This window comes from Dromiciops gliroides, chromosome 6 (assembly GCF_019393635.1).
Source record: "Dromiciops gliroides isolate mDroGli1 chromosome 6, mDroGli1.pri, whole genome shotgun sequence".
Lineage (NCBI taxonomy): Eukaryota > Metazoa > Chordata > Mammalia > Microbiotheria > Microbiotheriidae > Dromiciops > Dromiciops gliroides.
Genome location: NC_057866.1, coordinates 244,465,599 through 244,487,852, shown reverse-complemented (window position 1 = coordinate 244,487,852; position 22,254 = coordinate 244,465,599). Strand labels below are relative to the sequence as shown.

The following is a 22,254-nucleotide window of genomic DNA, read 5'->3' as shown; positions in this document are numbered from 1 at the left end:
GAGGAAACTGAGACAAACAGGGTTAAGTGACTTGCCCAGGGTCACACAGCTAGAAAGTGTCTGAGGTCAGATTTGAACTCAGGAAGATGAGTATGCCTGACTTCAGGCCTGGTACTCTATTTACTGTACCACCTAGCTGCCCTTTAAAAAATCTATATATTATAGATTTTAAATTTATATATTATTTATATATCTATACCTCTCTATGGATGTATATACCTACATGTGTCTATATACACATATGTGTGAATTTGCATGCCAACCTTGCTCAGTGGCCATGCTAATCTAGTCTGTATTTTTCCAGTTTTAGTTTATGTGCTACTTAAGTGACCACTCTGCCATTTTTTTGTAGCCCATACAGTCTAAGAGAGTAGCCTGTTGGACTCTGTGAGGTTACATGACTTTCCCAGGGTCACACAGAAAATATGCATCAGAGGTGGCACTTGAACCTGAATTTCTGTCTCTGAGGCTTGGTGTTTATCTACTATATTATGCTGCCTCTGATTTAATAATAAAGATAAAGCCTCATGGGGTCCTCTTATTCTAAAAAATGCTAATAAATACCTAATCTTTACAGGAAAAACCTAACCCCTAAACATCGGCACCTCTGAAGCCTGAGTTTCCATTTAAACTCTCTCTCTCTCTCTCTCTCTGCAGGACAATGAGGTTTAAGTGACTTGTCCAGGGTCACACAGCTAGTGTCAAGTGTCTGAGGCTGGATTTGAATTCAGATCCTCCTGAATCCAGGGCTGTTGCTTTATCCACTGAGTCACTTAGCTGCCTCCCCTTTTAATGATAACCTGTTATCTTACCCTGCCATATACTGTTAGATATATTTTATGTATATAGTCTATCTAATCAGACTAGAATGAACCCTATAAGAGTAGAGCCCCTGTGTTAAATAGTTTCCAACCTTAGGCCAGGGACCCAATGCAGGGCTGTTTTCGCATGTCGTAATCTCAACAAATGTTTGTTATGATAATGAATGAAAACTCAGTCATCGTCTGATATCTACAGAAAGCAATCCAATCTACAGAGTCTTCCACTCAATCAATATGATTCCTCTTCAAGGAAGTATGTTATCTTTGGTGTGGATGCTCTTATTGATACAAATTGTATTCCTTTTCCAATTTAGTGGAGGGCCTTCCAGAACTGCTGTGGTCAAAAATTTACCACCCTGTAGGCCTGGAGGGGATGCTCAGAGCCTGTCTGTGCTGGACTTGGAAAATAGTCATAGTTTGTGCTCAGAAGGAGACCCCAAACTTTGCCAGCTTACTAGGACCTGTGTTCCCCTGACAACCTTCAAGAACGCCCACACCATGACAAAGGAAAGAAGGATCAACCTCTTAATAATAATAATCATTTTAAGGATGATTTCAGATCCTTCTCGACTATGAAATTCTGGAATTGCCTTTTTTTTTTGGTGGGGCAATGGGGGTTAAGTGACTTGCCCAGGGTCACACAGCCAGTAAGTGTGAAATGTCTGAGGCTGGATTCAAACTCAGGTCCTCCTGAATCCAGGGCCGGTGCTTTATCCACTGCACCACCTAGCTGCCCCCTGGAATTTCCTTTTGAGCCTGGGATTCTAGTTAAAGGAGGAGATAAAAATTTAGTAGGTATTGCCTGAGATAGGATAGACACCAACCCCGTGATTTCATTCACTTAGGAAACATTTCAGTGAAGAAATTCTCTCTCCTAATGCAGGCCCCTTCTCGGCAATGTCTAGTCTAGGGTACTAAATGATTAAAAGATTTGCTCAGGGTCACAGAGTTAATATGTGGCAGAAGTAGGATTTGAACTATGTCTTTCTGGTTAATAGCCTGGCTTTCCATATGCTATGCCACACTGCTTCTAATGACTGATGTAATTGTAGTTAATAGAATATTTTCTCTTAATTTTAATCACAGAATCAAACCTCAGTGACCATCTAAGTCAACCCATACCCCACCTCCCCCAAAAACCAACCAGTCATTTCTACAACATGCTTGACATGTGGCCATCCACCCTTGAAGACCAATGAAGTAGAGCCTACTACCTCGTAAGACAATCCGCTAGCTCTGGTTATTGAGAACTTTTTCTTGACAGCAGCCTAAATTTGCCCCTTTGTATTGCTCCTAGTCCTATTCTTTAGAACCAGAAAGAATCTAAATCATGTTCCACATGATTGTCCTTCAAATAGTAGAAGACAGTTATGGTCCCAATGAGTCTTTTCTTCTCTAGAGCAAAGACTCTCAGTTCTTAGACTGAGAGAATCACAGCATTTTTTTCAGAGTTGCTTGGAATCTTAGTAACTGTCTAGTCTAATGTATAGCTAAAAATTATCCCTCATACAACATGCCTGGCAAGTGGTCATTAGCCTCTGTTTGAAGCCCTCTAATGAGGAGGTATTCACTTTCTGCCAAGAGCAGCCCATTTCATCTAAATCATTAGGAAGTTTCTCCTGATACAAAGCCTATATTTGTCTATATTTCTGCTTATTCAAATGAGATAATAATTGTAAAGCACCTTGTGCAGGCCTTGGCACATAGTAGGTGCTTTTAAAATGTTGGTTCCCTTCTGCCCTCCACCTTAAACCCCAAACCCAAGTCTAGTCCCTGTTCCACACATCAGTCCTTTAAATATAGCCTTGGCCTCTTCTCCAAGCAAAACATTTCTATTTCCTTCAGGCATTCCTTAGGTGTCATAGTCTCAAGGCTCTTGACCATCCTGCATGGTGGAAATATCTCATCTTAAGGATGCTTCCATATCCCTCTCAACTATAAAATTCTGTGATTCTGGGACTATTAGACTTTGGAATTTTGTTTTGAGCTTGGGGCTCCAGTAAAGGAAAAGACAAAATATACTAGTTACACTGGTTTGTTGACTGAGACAGGGTAGGGGCTGAACCCCACTTACTACAGTCCAAGAAAACATTAGGGGTTCTTGGGGGAGTGGCTGCCATATCACACTGTTAAGCTTGCAGTACACTAAATCCCCCACCATGTTTCATTGTGGTCGTTGTCTTTTCATGTCCAAAAGTCATTCTCCTTGTCAGAGAAAATAGAAGCAAAATAACTGAACTAAGTTGTCATGCACCATCCCATTTACTTCAAGCCCTTCATCCAGTCTCATATTTCTTCCAATATAGCTATAAAAGCCCCAACTTCTTGATGTTGCTAGCTTCCCCCCAATTTTTCTTTTAGGTCATTCAAAGCATTAGTCCTCCAGACATTATTTTTACAGGACTGGGCCACCCTTTTGTATCCATCTATTCTTGCTTTCATCTTCTGTACATACCTTTTTTAAAAACCAAGCTGGCTGGCGAATTCTCCATGCATTGACATTGGTCTTCTCAGACAAATCCTACTGTCCCCCCCTCATCAGCAGATGAGCCCTCAGAATTTAATTCTTGAGAGTTTCCCATCCATCCTGAGCTGACTTGCCCTATAGAATTTTAATTCATTGGCAGCAATTCTACTTTGAACCCTTTGAAAACTCCTTTCTCCAAATCTAGGGTGTATGCCAGACTGTCTGGATTTCCTGTCCTTTATTGCAAACTCTTAGAGGGAGTGGCCGCTTTCCGCCCCAAACATTTCTCACCCTAGCAATGGGTTCCTCTTTGCTGGTGAGAATCAAATTAAGAGCAATTTCCTTTTTTTTTGGATTCCTCTACCTTTTGAAGGAACGAAATGAATTATTATTAAGGCAAATCAAGAAGTTTATTAGCAGCTCTGCCAGAGAGAGAGACAGACAGACGAATGAAAGAGAGATACGGAGAGACAGAGACAGAGAGAGACAAAGACAGAGATAGAGGCAAAGAACTCTTGCAGATATTTGGATAATTAAAATCTCTCACCACTATTAAATTATGCCTCCACATTAGGCGTATGATTTGTTTCTCCATCTATTGCCTCTTTTTTGAACAGGTGTTCTGTAATATGCTCCAAGTTGATTCCATTCTTCTTTCCATTGATCTTCATCCAAATGCTATCTACCATGCTTTTAATGCCTGTATTTTTTCATATGAGAACAACTTCTGAATACAACATTTATTCCATTTCTTTGGAATAAGGCATACCCATAAGGACTTATAATCTAGTAATGGGTTTTTCTTTCATCATATCTCTAAAGTATGAGGTCAAAACTGCTTCCTTGCATTAGGATTTCCAGTTCACTTTACATATTGCCTAAACATTGGGCATTTATGTATAAACAGTTGAGTCTTTGGCCCTTGCCACCTGCTTCTCTTTTGGATTTGGTTTCCTATGAACTTCTGGATATTTCTATCACTATTCTCTTTCTTCAAATAATCCTCTTGTGGCGTAGTCTCAAAGTCCTTGAACATTACAGTCATCCTCCTCTGGACACTCTCCAACTTATCAATGTCCTCCTTAAACTCTGTTTCTCATAAGAGGATCTGTTGAAGGAGCTTGGAGAAGAGAAGACTCAAAGTGAAATTGATAGATGTCCTAACATACTTGAAAGACTTCAATGTGGGAGGGAGGATTAGATTTGCTTTGTTTAGATTTGTTAGATTTGTTTAGCCTCAGAAGGCAGGACTAGAAACTATAGGTGGGTCCTGCAAGGAGGCAAATTTGGGATCAATGTCAGAAGCAGCAGCAGCAGCAACAACAACAACAACAACAACAACAAACTTCTTAACCATTAGAACTGTCCCAAAGTGGAATGGGCCACCTTGAGAGGTGGTGGGTTCCCCTTCTTTTATAATTCAGATATTGGGAAAACAGGATTATAAGTACTCAGAGTACTAACTCATAGAAGAATGTACCTCTGTTTGGATAGGGGTTTCTTTCTTGTCAGTTGCTTGCTAATATCTTTGATTTCCTCTTTTGCTTTGAACTAATGTGACATGTTATTAACAGAGGAAAATAAAACATTGGTGGGGGCTCATAAGCCATTTAAAGAAAAACTAGGTACTGATCTACAAAGTGTCTTGACTCTGGGGTAGCTTTCTGGAGACCCTCCCATAATAGGGGCCCTAGATTAAACATAACCAATCACAGCCAGATTTAAAACATAGTCTATCAACACTATGATGAGTGTTCCTTCTACTATACAATGTTCCACCAGTCCAGAGCACCAATGGCTTTTCCAGGACTAACTCCTGCTTTCTAGAGTTAGCCTTTATAGAGGACACTGAACATTTTTTTCCAACCAATTCTCTCTAGATGGTTGGTTAGATCACACACTTGGGACTGACCTAATCAGTCTCTGTCCTTACAATCTGGTCAGCCTCCCCTCTGAGCCCTCCCATAATTTTCAATCAATAATAACAATAACAATAGCTAGCAATTTATATAACATTATAAAGCTTATTAAATATGTCATCTCATTCGAGCAATTAGATATTGATATCCTATCAATATAAATATCTAGTAGAACTCCTTTACAATTCAGGTATAGAGGAGACAGGATTAATATCAATTTTAAATGAAAATACAGTTATCCCTTCCACATCACAACTTTCCCTATGGTGGGTTTTTGTTTTGTTTTGTTTTTTTGGTGAGGCAATTGGGGTTAAATGACTTGCCTAAGGTCACACAGCTAGTAAGTTTCAAGTGTCTGAGGCTGAATTTGAACTCAGTTCCTCCTGACTCCAGGGCCAGTGCTCTACCCACCCCTATTGTGGTTTTGATATATTGCAAATCAGCATAAGAAATCAAATGGGAATTTGGGGGGAGTTTAGTGGAAGCTGCAAGACAACATGCAAATACCAGCAGATGACATGGAAAAAGTTTAGAAACAAAAACACATAAAATATATCTATAGTATTATAGAATATCCACCCAAATTTTACAAGATTGCACATAAACACCCCATAAAAGAAAAAGAAAAAGAAAAAGTTCTGACCTTCTCTGGTATGAAGGGAGGGCCAAAACATTTAACAGGGCTTTTCCATATCACAGAGGCATCATGCCCCTAAATCTCTCCTCCCACCTCCCCCAGTGTGGCAGGGGTAACTGTACAGCACAGAATTTATGTGCAGAACCTTGAGCTCGTTGTTAGGGGAGATCCAAAGTTTAGCTAAGTCACAGTAGACCAGGAGTGGGGCACAGTGGGAAATGTGCTGAGTTTGGCATCCAAGCTCCTGCTCTACCTCAGCCTAGCTGTGTGACCCACCTTGGAGAAGTGAGTAAGGGCCTTGCACAACCTAAAGTGTTACATATTGTCCTGGGATGAGGGAAGGTCTGCCCAGGGAAAAACAGGAAAGGATTCTTGGAGGAGGTAACTTTTGAGTTGAGCTTCAAAGGCTGTGTAAGAGTTCAGCAGGTGCTGGGAATAAGGAGGTCAGTGTTATTCTGCACAAGGAACAATGTAAGCAAAGTCATGAAAGCCAGAGGGGTGGAGAAGGGAGAGTATATATAATAAAGCGTTGTTTGGGGGTTTTTCAGGGCAGTTAGGTGGCACAGTATATAGAATGCTGGGCCTGGAGTCAGGAAGACTCATCTTCCTGAGTCCAAATCTGACCTCAGACACTAATGAGCTTTATGACCCTGGGCAAGTCACTTAGCCTTGTTTGCCTCAGTTTCTTCATCTGTAAAATGAGCTGGAGAAGGAAACGGCCAATTACTCCAGTATCTTTGTTAAGAAAACCCCAAATGGGACCACACAGTCAGACAAAATAATAAAGATTTAAGTGCCTTGAAGAACAGGACTGTACCATTCTTCTTTGCAGCCTGTGTAATATGGAGCGCAATGCTGGGCACATAATCCTCAGTAAAACACCTGCCGATTGATGGATTTGTACTGGGTGCTATGACTCTTTTTCATTCTCTCTGCTGTTTGGTAGATGGAGACAAGAAAAAGAGGCCCCTGTAAGGAATGTAAGACAATGATGGAGCTGGTAGCTGGAAGAGAGACTCAAAGGAAAAAGAAAGGAAGAACAGGATGACCAGAAGTTGGTTTGAGGGAACAGAGTATGTGGTCTGGATTGCCAAGTGGGAAAGACAGTAAAACGGCATCCCTCTTCTTTGATCGGTGGGTAGTACTAAGGCAGGACTTGGGGGGTGATTGGTTGTTTGTTTGTTGTTGTCTTTCAGTCTCAAAGAGGACCAAAATGACATCACTATGTTGGAGTCAAAGTACAGTGCATCTGACTGTAGCTGATCAGAGCAATATGAGCTGGGAAGGCTCTACCACAGGTTGGGCACAAATAGTCCGCATGAACTTTTAGATTGGAGATGTCTCTAATTTTGTCCATCTCATCTATCTTTTGAGCTACCATAACTGTGCTTCACTCTTAGAGCATAGTGCTTTCTTTGATGCATGCATGACGTGCTGGGTGGTCTTTTGCCAGTGTCTCCCATATCACATAATCAATCCCAAAGTTCTTCAGAGAGATCTTGAGAGTGTCCTTGTATTGCTTCTTCTGACCTCTATGTAAGTGCTTGCTCTGTGTGTGTTCTCCATAAAAGAGTCTTGCAGGCAAACATACATTTGTCATTCAAACAATGTCTCCAGTCCATTGGAGTTGTGCTCTCTGCAGTAGAGTTTGAATGCTTGGCAGTTCAGTTCAAGAAAGAACCTCAGTGTCAGGTGCCTTATTCTGCCAGGAGATCTTCAGAATCTTCCTAAGACAGTTCAAATGGAAGTGATTCAGTTTCTTGGCTTGGTGCTGGTAGACTGCTTAGGTTTCACAGGCAATAGGACACCATCAGAGTAGGTTTCACAATCAGGATCCAAATATAAAATTCCCTATGTGGCCCTTTGTAATCTGGCCTCTTTCTACCTCCCTAGTCTTTTTATACCTTATACTTGTAACATTGTATAGTAGAAGGAACACTAACCGTAGGGTTAAAATAGACCTAGATGTAAAGGTATACGGTATAGATATAGATGATAGAGACAGAGATAGATAGATATAGGTATAGATATATACATACCATATGTACACCATATATACATACATGCACATATAAACACATATATTATATGTGTGTATGTATATATATATGTATTTATGTATGTATATGAAGGTTTATTCCTTCCCTCCAGGTACTCTGTGGCCCAGTAATCACCAGCCTTCTTGCTGTCCCATGAAGAAGACATTCCTTCTCCCAAGTGTCAGTATTTTCAGTGGCCTTCCTCCATGCCTGGACTGCTCTTCCTCTTCATCACTGCCTCCCAGCTTCCCCCAAATCTCAGTTCAAGCCTCTCCCCACTTCTGCAGGAAGCCTCTCCCAGTCCTCCTTATTCTTAGTGACTTCCCTTTGAGGCTACTCCCAACTGACCATGATTCTATATTATTTGTAGATGATTATTTGTATCTTGTCTCCCCCATTAGACTGGGAGCTCTTGAAAAGCAGGGGCTGTCTTTTGCCTTTCTTTGTATCCCTAATGCTTAGCATAGTGCCTGACATAAAGTAGGTACTTAATAAATGTGAGTTGGGACTGATCGATTGACTGAGTGTTTACATACATCTTTGGGACCCATTTAAAGTCCTCTCCCCTGTCCATTTTTGGCTATAATATTCCTAGAAGTTTTCCTTTTGGGATCTCTTTCTGGAGGTGATCAGTGGGTTCTTTCAATTTTTATTTTGCCTTCTGCTTCTATAATATCAGGGCAATTAAACCTGACAATTTCTTGGAAGATGATGTCCAGTGATTTTCAAATTGTCTCTCCTGGATCTATTTTCCAGGTCAGCTGTTTTTCCAAGGAGATATTTCATATTGCCCTCTATTTTTTCATTCATTTGGATTTGCTTTATTGTGTCTTGATTTCTCATAAAGCCATTAGCTTCTATTTGCCCAATCCTAATTCTTAAGCAATGATTTTCTTCAGAGAGTTTATGTACCTCCTTTTCCATTTGGCCAATTTGGCTTTTCAAGCTATTGACTTTTTATTTTTATGACCCTCATGTATTACCATCATTTCTCTTTCCATTTTTTCCTCTACCTCTCTAAATCTTCCCTTTACCTCTCTTACTTTCTCTTCAAAGTCTTTTTTGAGAACTTCCATGTCCTGAGACCAGTTCATATTTTTCTTGGAAGCTTTGGATATAAGAGTTTTGACTTTGTTATTATCTTCTTCTGAGGGTGTATTCTGATCTACCTTGCCACCAAAGAAGTTTTTGATGGCCTCCTGTTTTCTCTGCCTGCTTATCTTGACTGCCTATTTCTAGGCTTTTAACTTCTTCTTCTTCTTCTTCTTCTTCTTCTTCTTCTTCTTCTTCTTCTTCTCCTTCTCCTTCTCCTTCTCCTTCTCCTTCTCCTTCTCCTTCTCCTTCTCCTTCTCCTTCTCCTTCTCCTTCTCCTTCTCCTTCTCCTTCTCCTTCTCCTTCTCCTTCTCCTTCTCCTTCTCCTTCTTCTTCTTCTTCTTCTTCTTCTTCTTCTTCTTCTTCTTCTTCTTCTTCTTCTTCTTCTTCTTCTTCTTCTTATTTCCAGGGCAATGAGGGTTAAGTGACTTGCCCAGGGTCACACAGTTAGTAAGTGTAAGCTAGTAAGCCTCAGGGCTAGATTCGAACTCAGGTCCTCCTGAATCCAGAGCCAGTGCTTTATCCACTGCACCACCTAGCTGCCCCCCTTTTAACTCCATCTTAACATGTAGCACTGCTTCCAGGACACACTGACCCAAGCTACAGTGGGTCCCAGGGGGTACAATTAGGCTCATTCGCAGCCTACCTGGCCTGTAAGTAACCACGGCTCACTTTCTCTTTAACCGGGAAGCAGAAGTCAGATTAAAATCTGATTCTCTATGGTCGGAAGCTTGGCGTGCCTGTGCCCCTCCCCCACTGGGCCACTGCTGCTAGAGTCAGCTCACTGGTTCAGAATATGGGTGCTCCACACCAATTCCAGCAGAGACCACAGCTATTTCTCCCTGGCCAACTGCTGAACCCCCTCACCCGTCCCCGAGCCGAGTTTCAGAAGCAGCCTCTGAAGATTCTGAGGTTCCAGAGGCACAGCCTGCCTAGGGCTGGATCTGTACTGCACGATGAGCTCCTCTCTTACCCCCAATAGCAGGTGATCGCAGTTGCCTAATTAAGCCGTCTTTGGCAGGAAAAGAGTCTCAGTCTGTTCTTTTGTGGGTTAAGCTGCTCCAGGAGTTGTCTTACGGAATTATTTTTGGAGTATGTGGACAAGTTTGTCCAGAGTACAGGAGAGTCACAGCCTTTCCTCCGCGATCTTGGCTCCACCCCCTCCATTTTTTTAATTTTAATTTTAATTTTTTAATTTTTAATTTTTGCGGGGCAATGGGGGTTAAGTGACTTGCCCAGGGTCACACAGCTAGTAAGTGTCAAGTGTCTGAGGCCAGATTTGAACTCAGGAACTCCTGAATCCAGGGCTGGTGCTTTATCCACTGCACCATCTAGCTGCCCCCCTCCATTTTTAATAGAACTTTCTCCTGTGAGATTGTGAAAGATGTACTTACAGTTAAGCATTAGCCATACTCTACTATCCATGGGGGGGGGGTATTGTTCCTATATTCCCACCAGACACATTTGCAGATCAGAGAGGAAAGAAAAGTAAAACCACAACAGAACATCATAGTGAATGTGCTAGGAAAAAGATCTACCATTCTGCATTTGCTCATTCTGTTCTGGTGTGGAAAGTTTTATTTTTAATTACTACATAGCACTTTGGGGTTCACAAATAACTTTTCCATTAATATATAGTTAATAAGTACAAAGACAAGATTTGAACCCAATTCCAGCATACTATCCACCTGATTCTATGACAGCAATGAGCAGTGACTGAGCCAGGAAAAAGCTGATCCCATATGGGGATCCACCCAAGGACCAAGCAGGAGCCTCTGGTCAGGTGTGCCATTTAACAAGGTGTCAGAGGACATCACATCACATCACATCACATCACATCACATCACATCACATCACATCAGAAGGGGCTTAGCTCCATGGGAAGTGCTCCAATCCACCCTCCATCTCACATCCCCATACACACACGTACAGGATGTTTCCCCAACACACTGTAAACTTCTTGAGTGTGAGGACTTTTGTCTTTGAATTCCCAGCACCTAGTGCAGTGCCTGACACAGTGGGAAATTAAGAAATGCTTGTTGAGAAAGAGGGGGGGCATAAGGGGAAAGAAGGAAGGGGAGAGACAGAGAAGCTCCCTACCACCTTTAGGATCAAATAGAGACTCTTTTGTTTGGCATTTAAAGCCCTTCATAACCTAGTCCTTCACCCCTGCCCCAAGTCTTCTTCCACCTTTCTAGTCTTTTTACACTTTACCATGTATTCTTGGATCCAGTGACATTGGATTCCTTGCTGTTGCATGAACAAGACTCTTTTGGCTCTCTTTCTATCTTCAACACTTAGTATGGTGCCTGGAACATAGTAGGTGCTTAATAAATGCTTATTGATTTATTCGTGGTGAAATCAGGGCGATTTATCCACTGTTTCTGTAGTCCCTATTCACTCAATATGCAACAAACATCAGCTTAACTTTATCTGAAGACAATAGCTATTTAGAAAGAATATACAGCTAATAAATACAGTTTAAAGAGAGTAGTAAACTCCAGATGGTATAGCCAGGCAGTGATGAAACAAGGGAAGGGAGGAAGTAGAAAGGGGATAAATTTACCAGGTTCCTAGTATTAGCGACACTCAGGAAAACCACAACATTTTGTTCCGGCAGATCACTCCTTAAGGAGGTCAGTGAGCTAGACAAGGATCCAGCTGCTCAAAATTATATTAGGTTTGGGGTGACAGCGGGGTGACACTTATAATGTTGCCAGCATGGACTCAAAAGTTCCCAGGATTTCTACTTCCCATGATCCTCTAGAACCTCCTTCCATTTGGGAAAAGTGACACTTCCCACCAGCCCCCTTGAGGAGCTACACCAGCAGGAATAAAACCTTCCTTGGCTCGATGTAAAATAATTATGTGGGGGGCAGCTAGGTGGCACAGTGGATAAAGCACTGGCCCTGGATTCAGGAGGACCTGAGTTCAAATCCGGTCTCAGACACTTGACACTAGCTGTGTGATCCTGGGCAAGTCACTTAACCCTCATTGCCCAGTCAAAACACACACACACACACACACACACACACACACACACAATAATAATTATGTGGCCCTGAAGGAGAGTAACACACCTGTTCTTGACACAAAAGCCTTGGCATGCTTCAGAGGCCTCTGGGTAATTAGGCACTTGAGTAATCTAGTCCTGAGCTTTTGAGGTGGTGGCACACAGATGCTTTCTCTCTGACCCCCTTTGTGCCCGCCAAATTAATTTTACCAGATGCCTCACTTTTTAAAAAGGTTGTGGTTGGCTGCCTTTCTATGCATTCAGAAAACTACCAGAGGAGTGTAAAGAGAGGTTATGGCAACTCAAGAGATTTCCCAAATTGTTAGCAAAATAGTTTTCCCGGTACCCTAGTACCCTGTGACACACACCATAATGAATGAATGCGGTGATTGCTACTGGAAAGGGTTTCTCAATGTAATCCCCTGCGCCTTCACTTACCATCCTTGTAACTTTACAAATCAAAATATTCTGACATGGCCATCTCTCTTCTACATATCCTATATATGCCATCTTTCTTCCTCCTCTCCTCATTTAGAATGCAAGAATTTTGAGGTAAGGATTATCTTTGGTTTTGTATTTGTTTCAGCACATGGTAAGCACTTAATAGGACAGCTAGGTGGCACAGTGGATAGAGCATTGGGCTTGGAGTCAGAAAGACTCATCTTCCTGAGTTCAAATCTGGCCTCAGACACATACTAAGCTGTGTGACTCTGGGCAAGTCACTTAACCCTGCTTGCCTCAGTTTCCTCATTTGTAAAATGAGCTGGAAAAGGAAATGGCAAACCTCTCCAGTATCTTAGCCAAGAAAACTCCAAATGCGATCATGAAGAGTCAGACATGATTGAAATGATTGAATAACAATAAAGTACTTACTGAATACTGTTTCATTCATTCATTCCAAACTCAGTTCCAACACTATAAGTCCTCTCCTGATCCTTCCAATAATTAGTGCCTCTGCCAGGTTACTTTGTATTTATGCATTTATTTTATATGTACACATATGAACATGTTTCCTCCTGAGAGAAATGATAATTTCCCTATTGTATTAATAAGTAATTATTGAATCAGGACCAAGATTTTTTTCCTCTTTTCTGCTTCCTCATCCAGAAATCAACCAGTGTGGGAAATCAGACAGTAAAAAGAAATTCAAAGTTTAGGCTAAGGGACGGATTCCTGCTCATTGTGTTTGCTTAGACAGCTGTGGGAAAATATGGATTCTCTTTTTTGTCAGATAAGTGGTAGGGAAATTGATAAGTCTCCTTGACCAAGACTTGGGTAATCCAAGTCACATACCCTCAAGAGCCTCATTAGAATGAACCCCCATCTCATTATGATATTCACTTTCTCATTAATTGTTAGCCAATAAGAGTTGATTACCACCCTCAGGAACACCTGTTCTTCCAAGGGCATGTAAACTGAGAACCTACCACCATGAGGGGTCTTTGGCATTCAAGAGTGCCTCTCTTTCATTAATAAAATTATTAATTTATTAATAACATGATAGCCTTATTGATAAAATGATTAAATTACCCAGAAGTCATCTCTCTCAAACTTTTAAAATGTCACACTCCATAGAACGCAAGTTTCTTGTTGTCAGAGACTTCCCTTCTTGCCTTTGAAACCCTAGTGTCCAGCAAGCTGCCTGGCAGGTAGTAGACACTTAATTGATTGATTTGAAACACACACAAAAGCAGCAGAACTAGTTCCCATGCATTTAGTTGTCTGGTGAGTATAATTATCTGCTTTCGCTCTAAATCTGTTTACATAATATTTTCCTGTCTAGGCTCCTGTCTCCCATATCTTCTGACTCCAATTTGCACAACATACTGTGCACTATGAACAAATTAATGCTTTTAAACACCACTATGAAGGGCTTTAAGAAGCCCCTGTCAAACAACTCTGAGTTACCACCTTACATCTCTCAAATTGGCTAATATAACAGAAAAGGAAAATGATAAATGTTGGAGAAGATGTGAGGAAATTGGGACATTAATGCATTGTCAGTGGAGTTGTGAACTAATCCAACCATTCTGGAGAATAATTTGGAACTATGCCCAAAAGGCTAAAAAATTGTGCATGCCCTTTGATCTAGCAATATCACTGCTAGATCTATATCCCAAAGATATCAAAAAAGGGGAAAAGGACTGATTTGTACAAAAATATTTATAGCAGCTCTTTTTGTGGTGGCTAAGAATTGGAAATCCAAAGGGATACCCATTAATTGGGGGAATGGCTAAATGAGCTGTGGTATATGATTGTAATGGCATATTATTGTGCTAGAAGAAATGACAAGCAGAATGATTCCAGAAAAACCTGGAAAGACTTATATGAACCAATGCAAAGTGAAGTGAACAGAACCAGGAGAACATTGTACACAGTAGCCGCAGTGTTGTTCGATGAAGAGTTGTGAATGACTTGACTATTCTCAGCAATACACAATGATCCAAGACAATCCTAAAGGACTAATGATGAAGCATGCTATCCATCTCCAGAGAAAGAACTGATATTGTTTGAGTACAGACCGAAGCTTGTTATTTTTCATGTTCTTCCCTTCATTTTTTTAAATTCAAGTTTTCTTGTACAAAATGACTAATATGGAAATGTTTTACATGATCGCACATTACAACCTATATTTCATTGCTTACCACCTCAAAGGGGGAGGGTGGTTGAATTTGGAACTCAAAACTTTAAATAAAAATTTTAAAAATAGGTCACACACCATAATGGAACATTTCATAATGACAAACTCCATCAGAAAGATTCTCAAGAAGAAAAAAAAATCTTCAAAATTATGTTTTCTCCAGCAATTATGCCTGGACCCATTTTAGTAGTTATTGACTTATTCAGCATGAGAGCTACAACTGGTTTGTATAGAAATAAATATGTATTCTATATAAATATGTATAAATGCACCATAGTATATTAACAATAATTATATAACATAATATGATTGTAATCAATTATATAAAAACTAATTAATAATAAATATATTATATAATACATATTTTAAGTATTTTAAAAAGAAACCTCTTTTCCCTTTCACGAAAGCCTGCTTCCCATTGCTTACTGAAGACCATGCCCTTATACTGGCACCCAAGCGGCTCCAGTCCTCTCCTTTCCAGTCCTATCTTCCCCAACTCTCCAACAGAGCTCCAGGGTGGCAGCCAATTTGAACTTCTCACCATTGCCCAAACATTGCTTTCTACTATCCAGATTTGCTTTTGTAATTCCCTCCATCCCTGTGCCTGGAATGAGCTCCCTCTTCATCTTCAGCTATCAAAATCTTCCCCTCCATTCAAATTCAAAGTCTAACCCTGAAGCTACTTTTCTCCTCTGAACTACTGCCACTGCACTACTGCTCCAGGGGTTGTCTTATGGCATTATTTTGGAGGTGTGTGGACGGGTTTATCAGGAGCTTGGGGATTCACAGTCTTTCCTCCACCATCTTGGCTACCCCCCACCCCCACTGACCACATAATTCTTTGTTCTATGGTTAGCTGCTCAGCTGTGTGTAGGTAGATTCTATCTGCCCTACCAGATTGTTTCCTTTGGGGGGGGGGGAAGGGAGGCAATAGAAGTTAAGTGACTTGCCCAGGGTCACAACAGCTAGTAAGTGTCTGAGGCTACAGGGGCAGCTAGGTGGCTCAGTGGATAAAGCACTGGTTCTGGATTGAGGAGGACCTGAGTTCAAATTTGGCCTCAGACACTTAATGCTTACTAGCTGTGTGACCCTGGGCAAGTCACTTAATCCTAACTGCCTCACCAAAACAAAACAAAAAAAGTGTCTGAGGCTGGATTTGAATTCAGGTCCTCCTGACTCCAGGGCTGGTGCTCTATCCACTGTAACACCCAGCTGTCCCAGTTTATGCTTCTTAAGACAGGGATCAAGCTCTATGCATTTATGACAGGATACACTTGTCATAAACTTAGCACATTGCTCTGATCTTAGTTGTTGCTTAGTCATTTTAGTCACATCCAACTCTTTGTGACCCCATTTAGGGTTTTTACAAGAATGGGCTTGCCATTTCCTTCTCCAGCTCATTTACGATTGGGAAGACTAAGGCAAATAAGGGGGTTTTTTGCAAGTCACTTGACTTGCCCAGGGTCACACAACTATTTGAGGCTGAATTTGAACTCCGTGCCTCCAGGCCAGCACTCTATCCATGACACTACCTAGCTGACTGTATGAAGTTCTCAATAAATGTTAAATAAATTATTGACAGGAGGCATTTTGGTGCAAAGAGTGCTTCTTTTTCATTATTTTGTTCAAAAATAATTTATTCTGAATAAATGCTGATCAGAAATATTTTCCCCTTATTGCATAGCACTACATGGGGCATATTTTCACATCAGGCTGCCTTGCCCTGGAGGAGAAATTAGTTATTCAGTTGAGAAAGAAACTTACTTTGGATATGGTTTGAAAAGATTCACAGCTGGAGGGAATTCTAAAAATATTCCTATTCTAAGTAGGTGGTTTGATGATGTAGTGAATGAGTTGCAGAACCTGAGAAGACCTGGTTTAAATCTTGCTTCCAACATTGACTAGTTTGTGACTCAGACATTCCTTTCCCTCTCCCTCTCCCTCTCCCTCTCCCTCTCCCTCTCCCTCTCCCTCTCCCCTCTCCCTCTCCCTCTCCCTCTCCCTCTCCCTCTCTCCACACATCAGGTCTTCATATCTCGCCTAGGCTAGAGAATACAACAACCATTAGCACAGTGATGTGCTGGTAAATGTTTAACAACCAGCTCTCCAAAACTAAAATGTACACAACACAGTTAAATTCACTCCACATCATTAGACAATCTACAAAACAATAAATCAAGTCCTGATTTGCAAACATCTGTTGATTTTCTGAGGTATGAACATGCCCATTGACAATTAAACAGTTGCCTTTGCCAAGATTCCTTTGCCGAAGCTCCAGCACACTCACTGACCTATTACACTGATGATTGACAAACAAACTTTAACCTGTTCTGTTTCTGACCTGGGCCACTTTGCCTTTCCTTGTCACCCTAACCCCCTTCTCGGTATTAGTATCCACCTTAGTTGGACATGAAGTCCCTTTAGCCCACCAAAGTTCAGAGCACCTGACCTCTGGAGATCCAGTAGTCTCAACTTCCTCAATAAAAGCCATGTACCACCATGAATGGTCAATTCACCTCTTAAGCCTCAGTTTCTTTTAACTGTATAATGGGATAATAAAGCCTTATTACATACTTGACTGCATTTTTAAAGCCTTAAAGCAATAAATGTCAGCTTTTAAAAGTGCCCTCATTATTATAAATAAGGAGTCTTGGAGAGGTTAAACGAGTTACCCAAAGTCACACACGTACTAAGAAGATAAAAAATAAAAATCAAAAAATAAATGTTTGTAGATTAATGAATAACATAATTTATGTTCTAATAATTGACTCACAATGTCGTACTGCCACAGTAAACTCAACTTCCCTTTTTCACTGTTTAGGGCATATAGAACTGTCCTCTATAGGGAAAATAAGCTATCCCTAAATGGGTATAGTCTTTTTCTATGATTTTCTTTATTAACCTGGGTCAGAGGAGGTTCTAGAATTCAATCTGATCCATCAGTTTGGGTTAGAAAACAATTGCATCTTTGTCTCAAATAATTTGTTAATCTGGATAATCCTTGCGGATTTTAGTTTATGCAAGGGGGTCCATAGGCTTCCTTAGACCTGAGCTAAAAGGAAGCCCATGACACAGAAAAGATGAAGAACCCCAGAGACAATTCCTTTTAGTTTGGGAATATCTGCTTTTTCCCTTCTGGATCCAACCTCCCCCAAATTTCACTTCTAAGAAGTTAAATCAACCAACAGAGAATGAACACAATGCCTCCAGTGTAGATCAGGTTAATCAGAACATCCTTTCGTCCCCTCTTTACCAGGGTTATAGTAGTTATTCAGCGGTAGAGATGGGGGCTTTTCTCCTCCCCCACACCCAGGTATCCATGTAGGGCTTTTTTTTTTTTTTTTGGTGGGGCAATGGGGATTAAGTGACTTGCCCAGGGTCACACAGCTGGTAAGTGTCAAGTGTCTGAGGCAGGATTTGAACACAGGTACTCCTGAATCCAGGGGCCTGTGCATTTATCCAACTGCGCCACCTAGTCGCCCCTCCATGTAGGCTTTAGACTGGACCATTTAGTTAGAGTCAGGCAAGAAGGGGACCAGAACTGGAGAGTTCTGTACCATTTTTTTCTCCTTCCTCCCCCCAAAAAGAAAAAAAAATCAGGAGGAGAAGAAAACTTCATTTGTGCTATTTTGAAAAGTGTTACATTGAGTTCAAACATTCTAATGTTACTTTTTCATCTTAAAATTATGCATAGCAATCACTTCCTCTCAAGGTATCCTCCATTTTCCTAGGGGAAAATTGAAGAAAAATATGGTTCCAAGGCCTCATTTTCTAAGTAATTCACCCTTTTGTGCATAATTAAACTAGACGGGCAGCTAGGGGGCGCAGTGGATAAGCACTGCCCTGGATTCATGAGGACCTGAGTTCAAATTTGACCTCAGACACTTGACACTAGCTGTTGTGACCTTGGGCAAGTCACCTAACCCTCACTGCCCCACAAAAATAAAAAAATAAATTTTAAAAATGCTAGACTTGGAAACAACATAAAAATGGGAGTTGGATCTATTTCTCTCCCCAGTAGAATTTATCTGACTACAATTTGATTATTAACCTTGCAATATTCTAAAATACTTCTGCTTGGATTTGGCACCTCCAGAGTTATGGTTTTTAAGTGGTGGATGTAGGAATTCTAGGGACTTTTGCAATTTCCACAAAACCAGTTTTATTTTCTATCAACTCACCAGTTCCTGCTGCTGAATTACCAAGGTGATGCCCGTAGTTTTTCTTCCTTCTTTTGTTTTCCCACATCTCCTCTCCTTTTTCTAAGCTAACAACTAAAACAGAAAAAACACCCTTCCCCCATCTCTTCCACTAGTACATTCCCATCCAAAAAATCCTTCACCTTCAATCTACCCTCTGAAATTGTGAGACAATTAAATGCAGTTTTAGGTGAACACTGCTTTTAGCCACTTACAATTTAAGATATCTGATACATCTAGTGAAACTGTGGGAGAATATATATCATCAGGGCTCAATATATATGTATGATCCATAGGTAGATAAATCTATCTATATATAGAATCTATATATTATATTTATATAGAAATATATCTATATATAGAAATATGAGAGAGACAGAGAGACACACAGAGAGGCAGAGATAGAGACTGACAGAGACAGAGACAGAGACACACTCAGTGACAGAGACAGAGAGACACACAGAGAGAGACAGAGACAGAGACACAGAGAACTAGGGACATATCATAGAGGCAGAGACTGACAAAGAGAGACAGAGACACACACACACAGTGACAGAGACAGAGAAAGAAAGAGACAGAGATAGAGACACAAAGATAGTAGAATAGGGACGGATCTGAACTATTTAACATAGCTCTTTTAATTTTCCCTGGGTTGATTGTGAAGGCCAAAAGGGATATTTGCAAAGTACGTAGTAGGTGTTTAATAAATGCTTGTTTAATTTAATGTTTTTTTTAATTGTCCTCTCAATCTCTCTTCTATGACTCTACCAGCAAATTTACATTTCAATTGTTCTAATCCAGTTTTAGAAAATATAATTCTCAAAAAGCATAGACTCTCAGAATCTCCATGTATCATCATTAGTCTTCAAAAAAGTTACCAAGTCTTTAGGGATGTATGCCAAAATAATGAGACAATATTCAGATTTGTTTGGTTTTTAAAATTTCTTTTGCCTGGCATAGGTTTATATGAATCCCACATTTCTCCTCAAAATTACTACGCTGTGGGGGGGGTAGCTAGGTGGTACAGTAGATAAAGCCCCAGCCCTGGATTCAGGAGGACCTGAATTCAAATCTAGCCTTACACACTTGACATTTACTAGCTGTGTGGTCCTGGGCAAGTCACTCACCCTTCATTGCCCCCCCCTCCCAATACTACACTGTGTCATTTGGGGATTAGAATAAGAGCCCAGACCCAAATTGTTTCCCACAAAGGTGTCCCAAACCCAGAATGAGGTGTTGTACATTAGTGGATTTTTCATTGAAGTTCAAATTTTGCTGCCTTTAGTTATTTTGGCCCGGAAACTATCTGAAATAGCACTCAATGTGGCTTCTTAAAATAGAGAATGCTAAGCACGTCCTGTATGATGGCTCAGGGTCATCGTGCTGAGATCCAGTCTTTATTCTGTGCTGTCTACTGTAGTCTAGTTTTACATCAGTTTTTGCATTGACTTTCTCCCCTTTCTGTCAGCTGTCCAACCTGTCATGTTTTACTAGTGGCACGGAAGCCCCTCTCTATCAACTACTTTGTTTCCATTTTGCTCTGTTATGGGTTGCAAATTAGATAACCAAGCTTGCTGAGGTGGGAAAACTAGAATAAAATTCACTCAATTTGGAGTAGTGGGGTTTGAGAATCGGGAAATGGTCTCAATGTTTGGCTTTGTGACAATTTGGGGGACCAGGAAATCTTTTTTTTTTTCCATTCACTTCTCTTTTGGGACTGTGTTCCAGCAGGGTTGAGGTTCTTGGAAGTGTGTCCTTAAACTTCTAGCTGTGAAACACAAGTGTCCCAGAAATAAAATTCTCTTCTCTAAAAAGCAGAGAGAAGAGAGAAGATCAAGGTCTGTTACAGTAAGTCCATGAAAATACCATAATAGCTTCATTTTCAGACAGCCATATTCAACCTGACCAGCTCCTCTCCCCATCTCATAATCCATGATGCTTCTAAGTGGAGACATCCATCATTTTTCCTCTCCTGATTAATCAAGTGCCCAGTCTAGATTAACAAGGACAATCCAGGAGCTCTGAGTCAAAGCCTCAAGTTACTCTGGAAATCACCCTTTTGTAGGTACCCTTCATTGTCCTAAACAAGGTGTCACCTTTTTAAAAGTTTTTTTTTAAATCAAGACATAGCTGACTCCTGTAGCCAGTCAGAAGCATAATTTGCTCAATTTTAAAGGAATTGACTACTTTCCTCCCTTATTAGCATCTGTAGGAGTAAGACTTCTGCCCAACAAATGCAAGACCAGGAGAATGAAAAACAAAACAAAAACTAAACACATAGAAGATTATTGCAGATACTTCCTCATTCTTGCTCTTAAAACTTCAAAAACAAAAAACAAAAATCAACAACAAAACATACTCGAACCCCAGTCCCACTTATTTATTATGGGATAAGTTTTATTGCTTACCTTATAACCAATACATCTCTCTTCCTGCCAGGAGTTCAGGAACCCCATTTAACTTCACAGATTTGACTTTTCCCGTGAGGTTTTCACACACACACACACACACACACACACACACACACACACACACACACAGAGTCGAGTCCGTCTTACTGTACCCCTGTTCCCCTGAGATTGCCCTTTTACAGCCTCACACCTTCCTCTTGGGTTTTACAGTAGGAAAAAAATAGTTATATGTTTTGCTTCCAAAACTAGAATAAATGACAACTAGCCATCAGCGGGAAGGTGCCTGGCCTCTTCCAACGCGGAAAGACGAAGATAGAGCGGAAGATCATTAATTGAAGCAAGCTGAGAAGTTTGAGTCACTGACATTGCCCGCCTAAAGCCTTCTGGGAGCCCCTTACCCCAAGTCCCGGAGGTGCTCAGCTTCTCCCACGGAGGAGTCCAGGTGGCTCATCTTTCTTTCTCGAGCTTCGACTCTGCCCATTCGAGCTGCCTCTCCACGACTAAGTGGGTTGGAGATAAAGGGGGTGAGCAAGACACGATCTCTCTCTCCCTGCTGCTCACTCGGTACCAGCAGAAAAGCAGCCCGGGCGGGCAGGCGGGCGGGCTGGCAGTGCGCGCTCCGGCTGTGGGTGTGAGCCCCAAGCAGGGAGGAAGTGAAACTCCCATCAGCTCTCAGCCAGCCATCCACCCCAGCCCGGCCAGCCCCGGAGGCAGGAGGGAGGAGAGGGAGAGGCAGGGAAGAAGTGTGCAAAGACAGAGAGGAAGCTACTTCGAGCACACCTAGCACCCAACGTCCTTTCTGCCCAGGGGACGCGGTGAAGGTGGGGCTACCCGGTCGAGCCTCCCGGCCTTGAACCATAAGTCAAGGCTTCCGAAAGGAACAAGCTGTCACTCCATCTGCAGGTTATCATTGCCATGCAGTGGGTAGAGGACCCCTCTCTCCTGGCCCCCAGGACTCATGGAACTATTTCTGTCCTATTTATGAATGATGAGGGGATGATTACAATTTCAGGGT

General features: G+C 41.3%; 1 protein-coding gene and 1 non-coding gene across 2 annotated transcripts in view; both read right to left on the bottom strand.

Annotated features, from left to right (window-relative positions):
• Positions 1-21,843, bottom strand: part of DAPP1 (dual adaptor of phosphotyrosine and 3-phosphoinositides 1) — a 58,589-nt gene extending 36,746 nt beyond the window's left edge. Inside the window, exon 1 of the mRNA XM_043971562.1 lies at positions 21,638-21,843. Within this exon, the coding sequence (XP_043827497.1) occupies positions 21,638-21,720 (83 nt within the window). The 5' untranslated portion in view covers positions 21,721-21,843. The remainder of the gene's footprint in view (positions 1-21,637) is intronic.
• On the bottom strand, positions 232-334 carry LOC122733124. The gene has a single exon (XR_006353722.1). It is a non-coding gene; the product is annotated as a U6 spliceosomal RNA (small nuclear RNA).
• Positions 21,844-22,254: the final 411 nt, after the last annotated feature.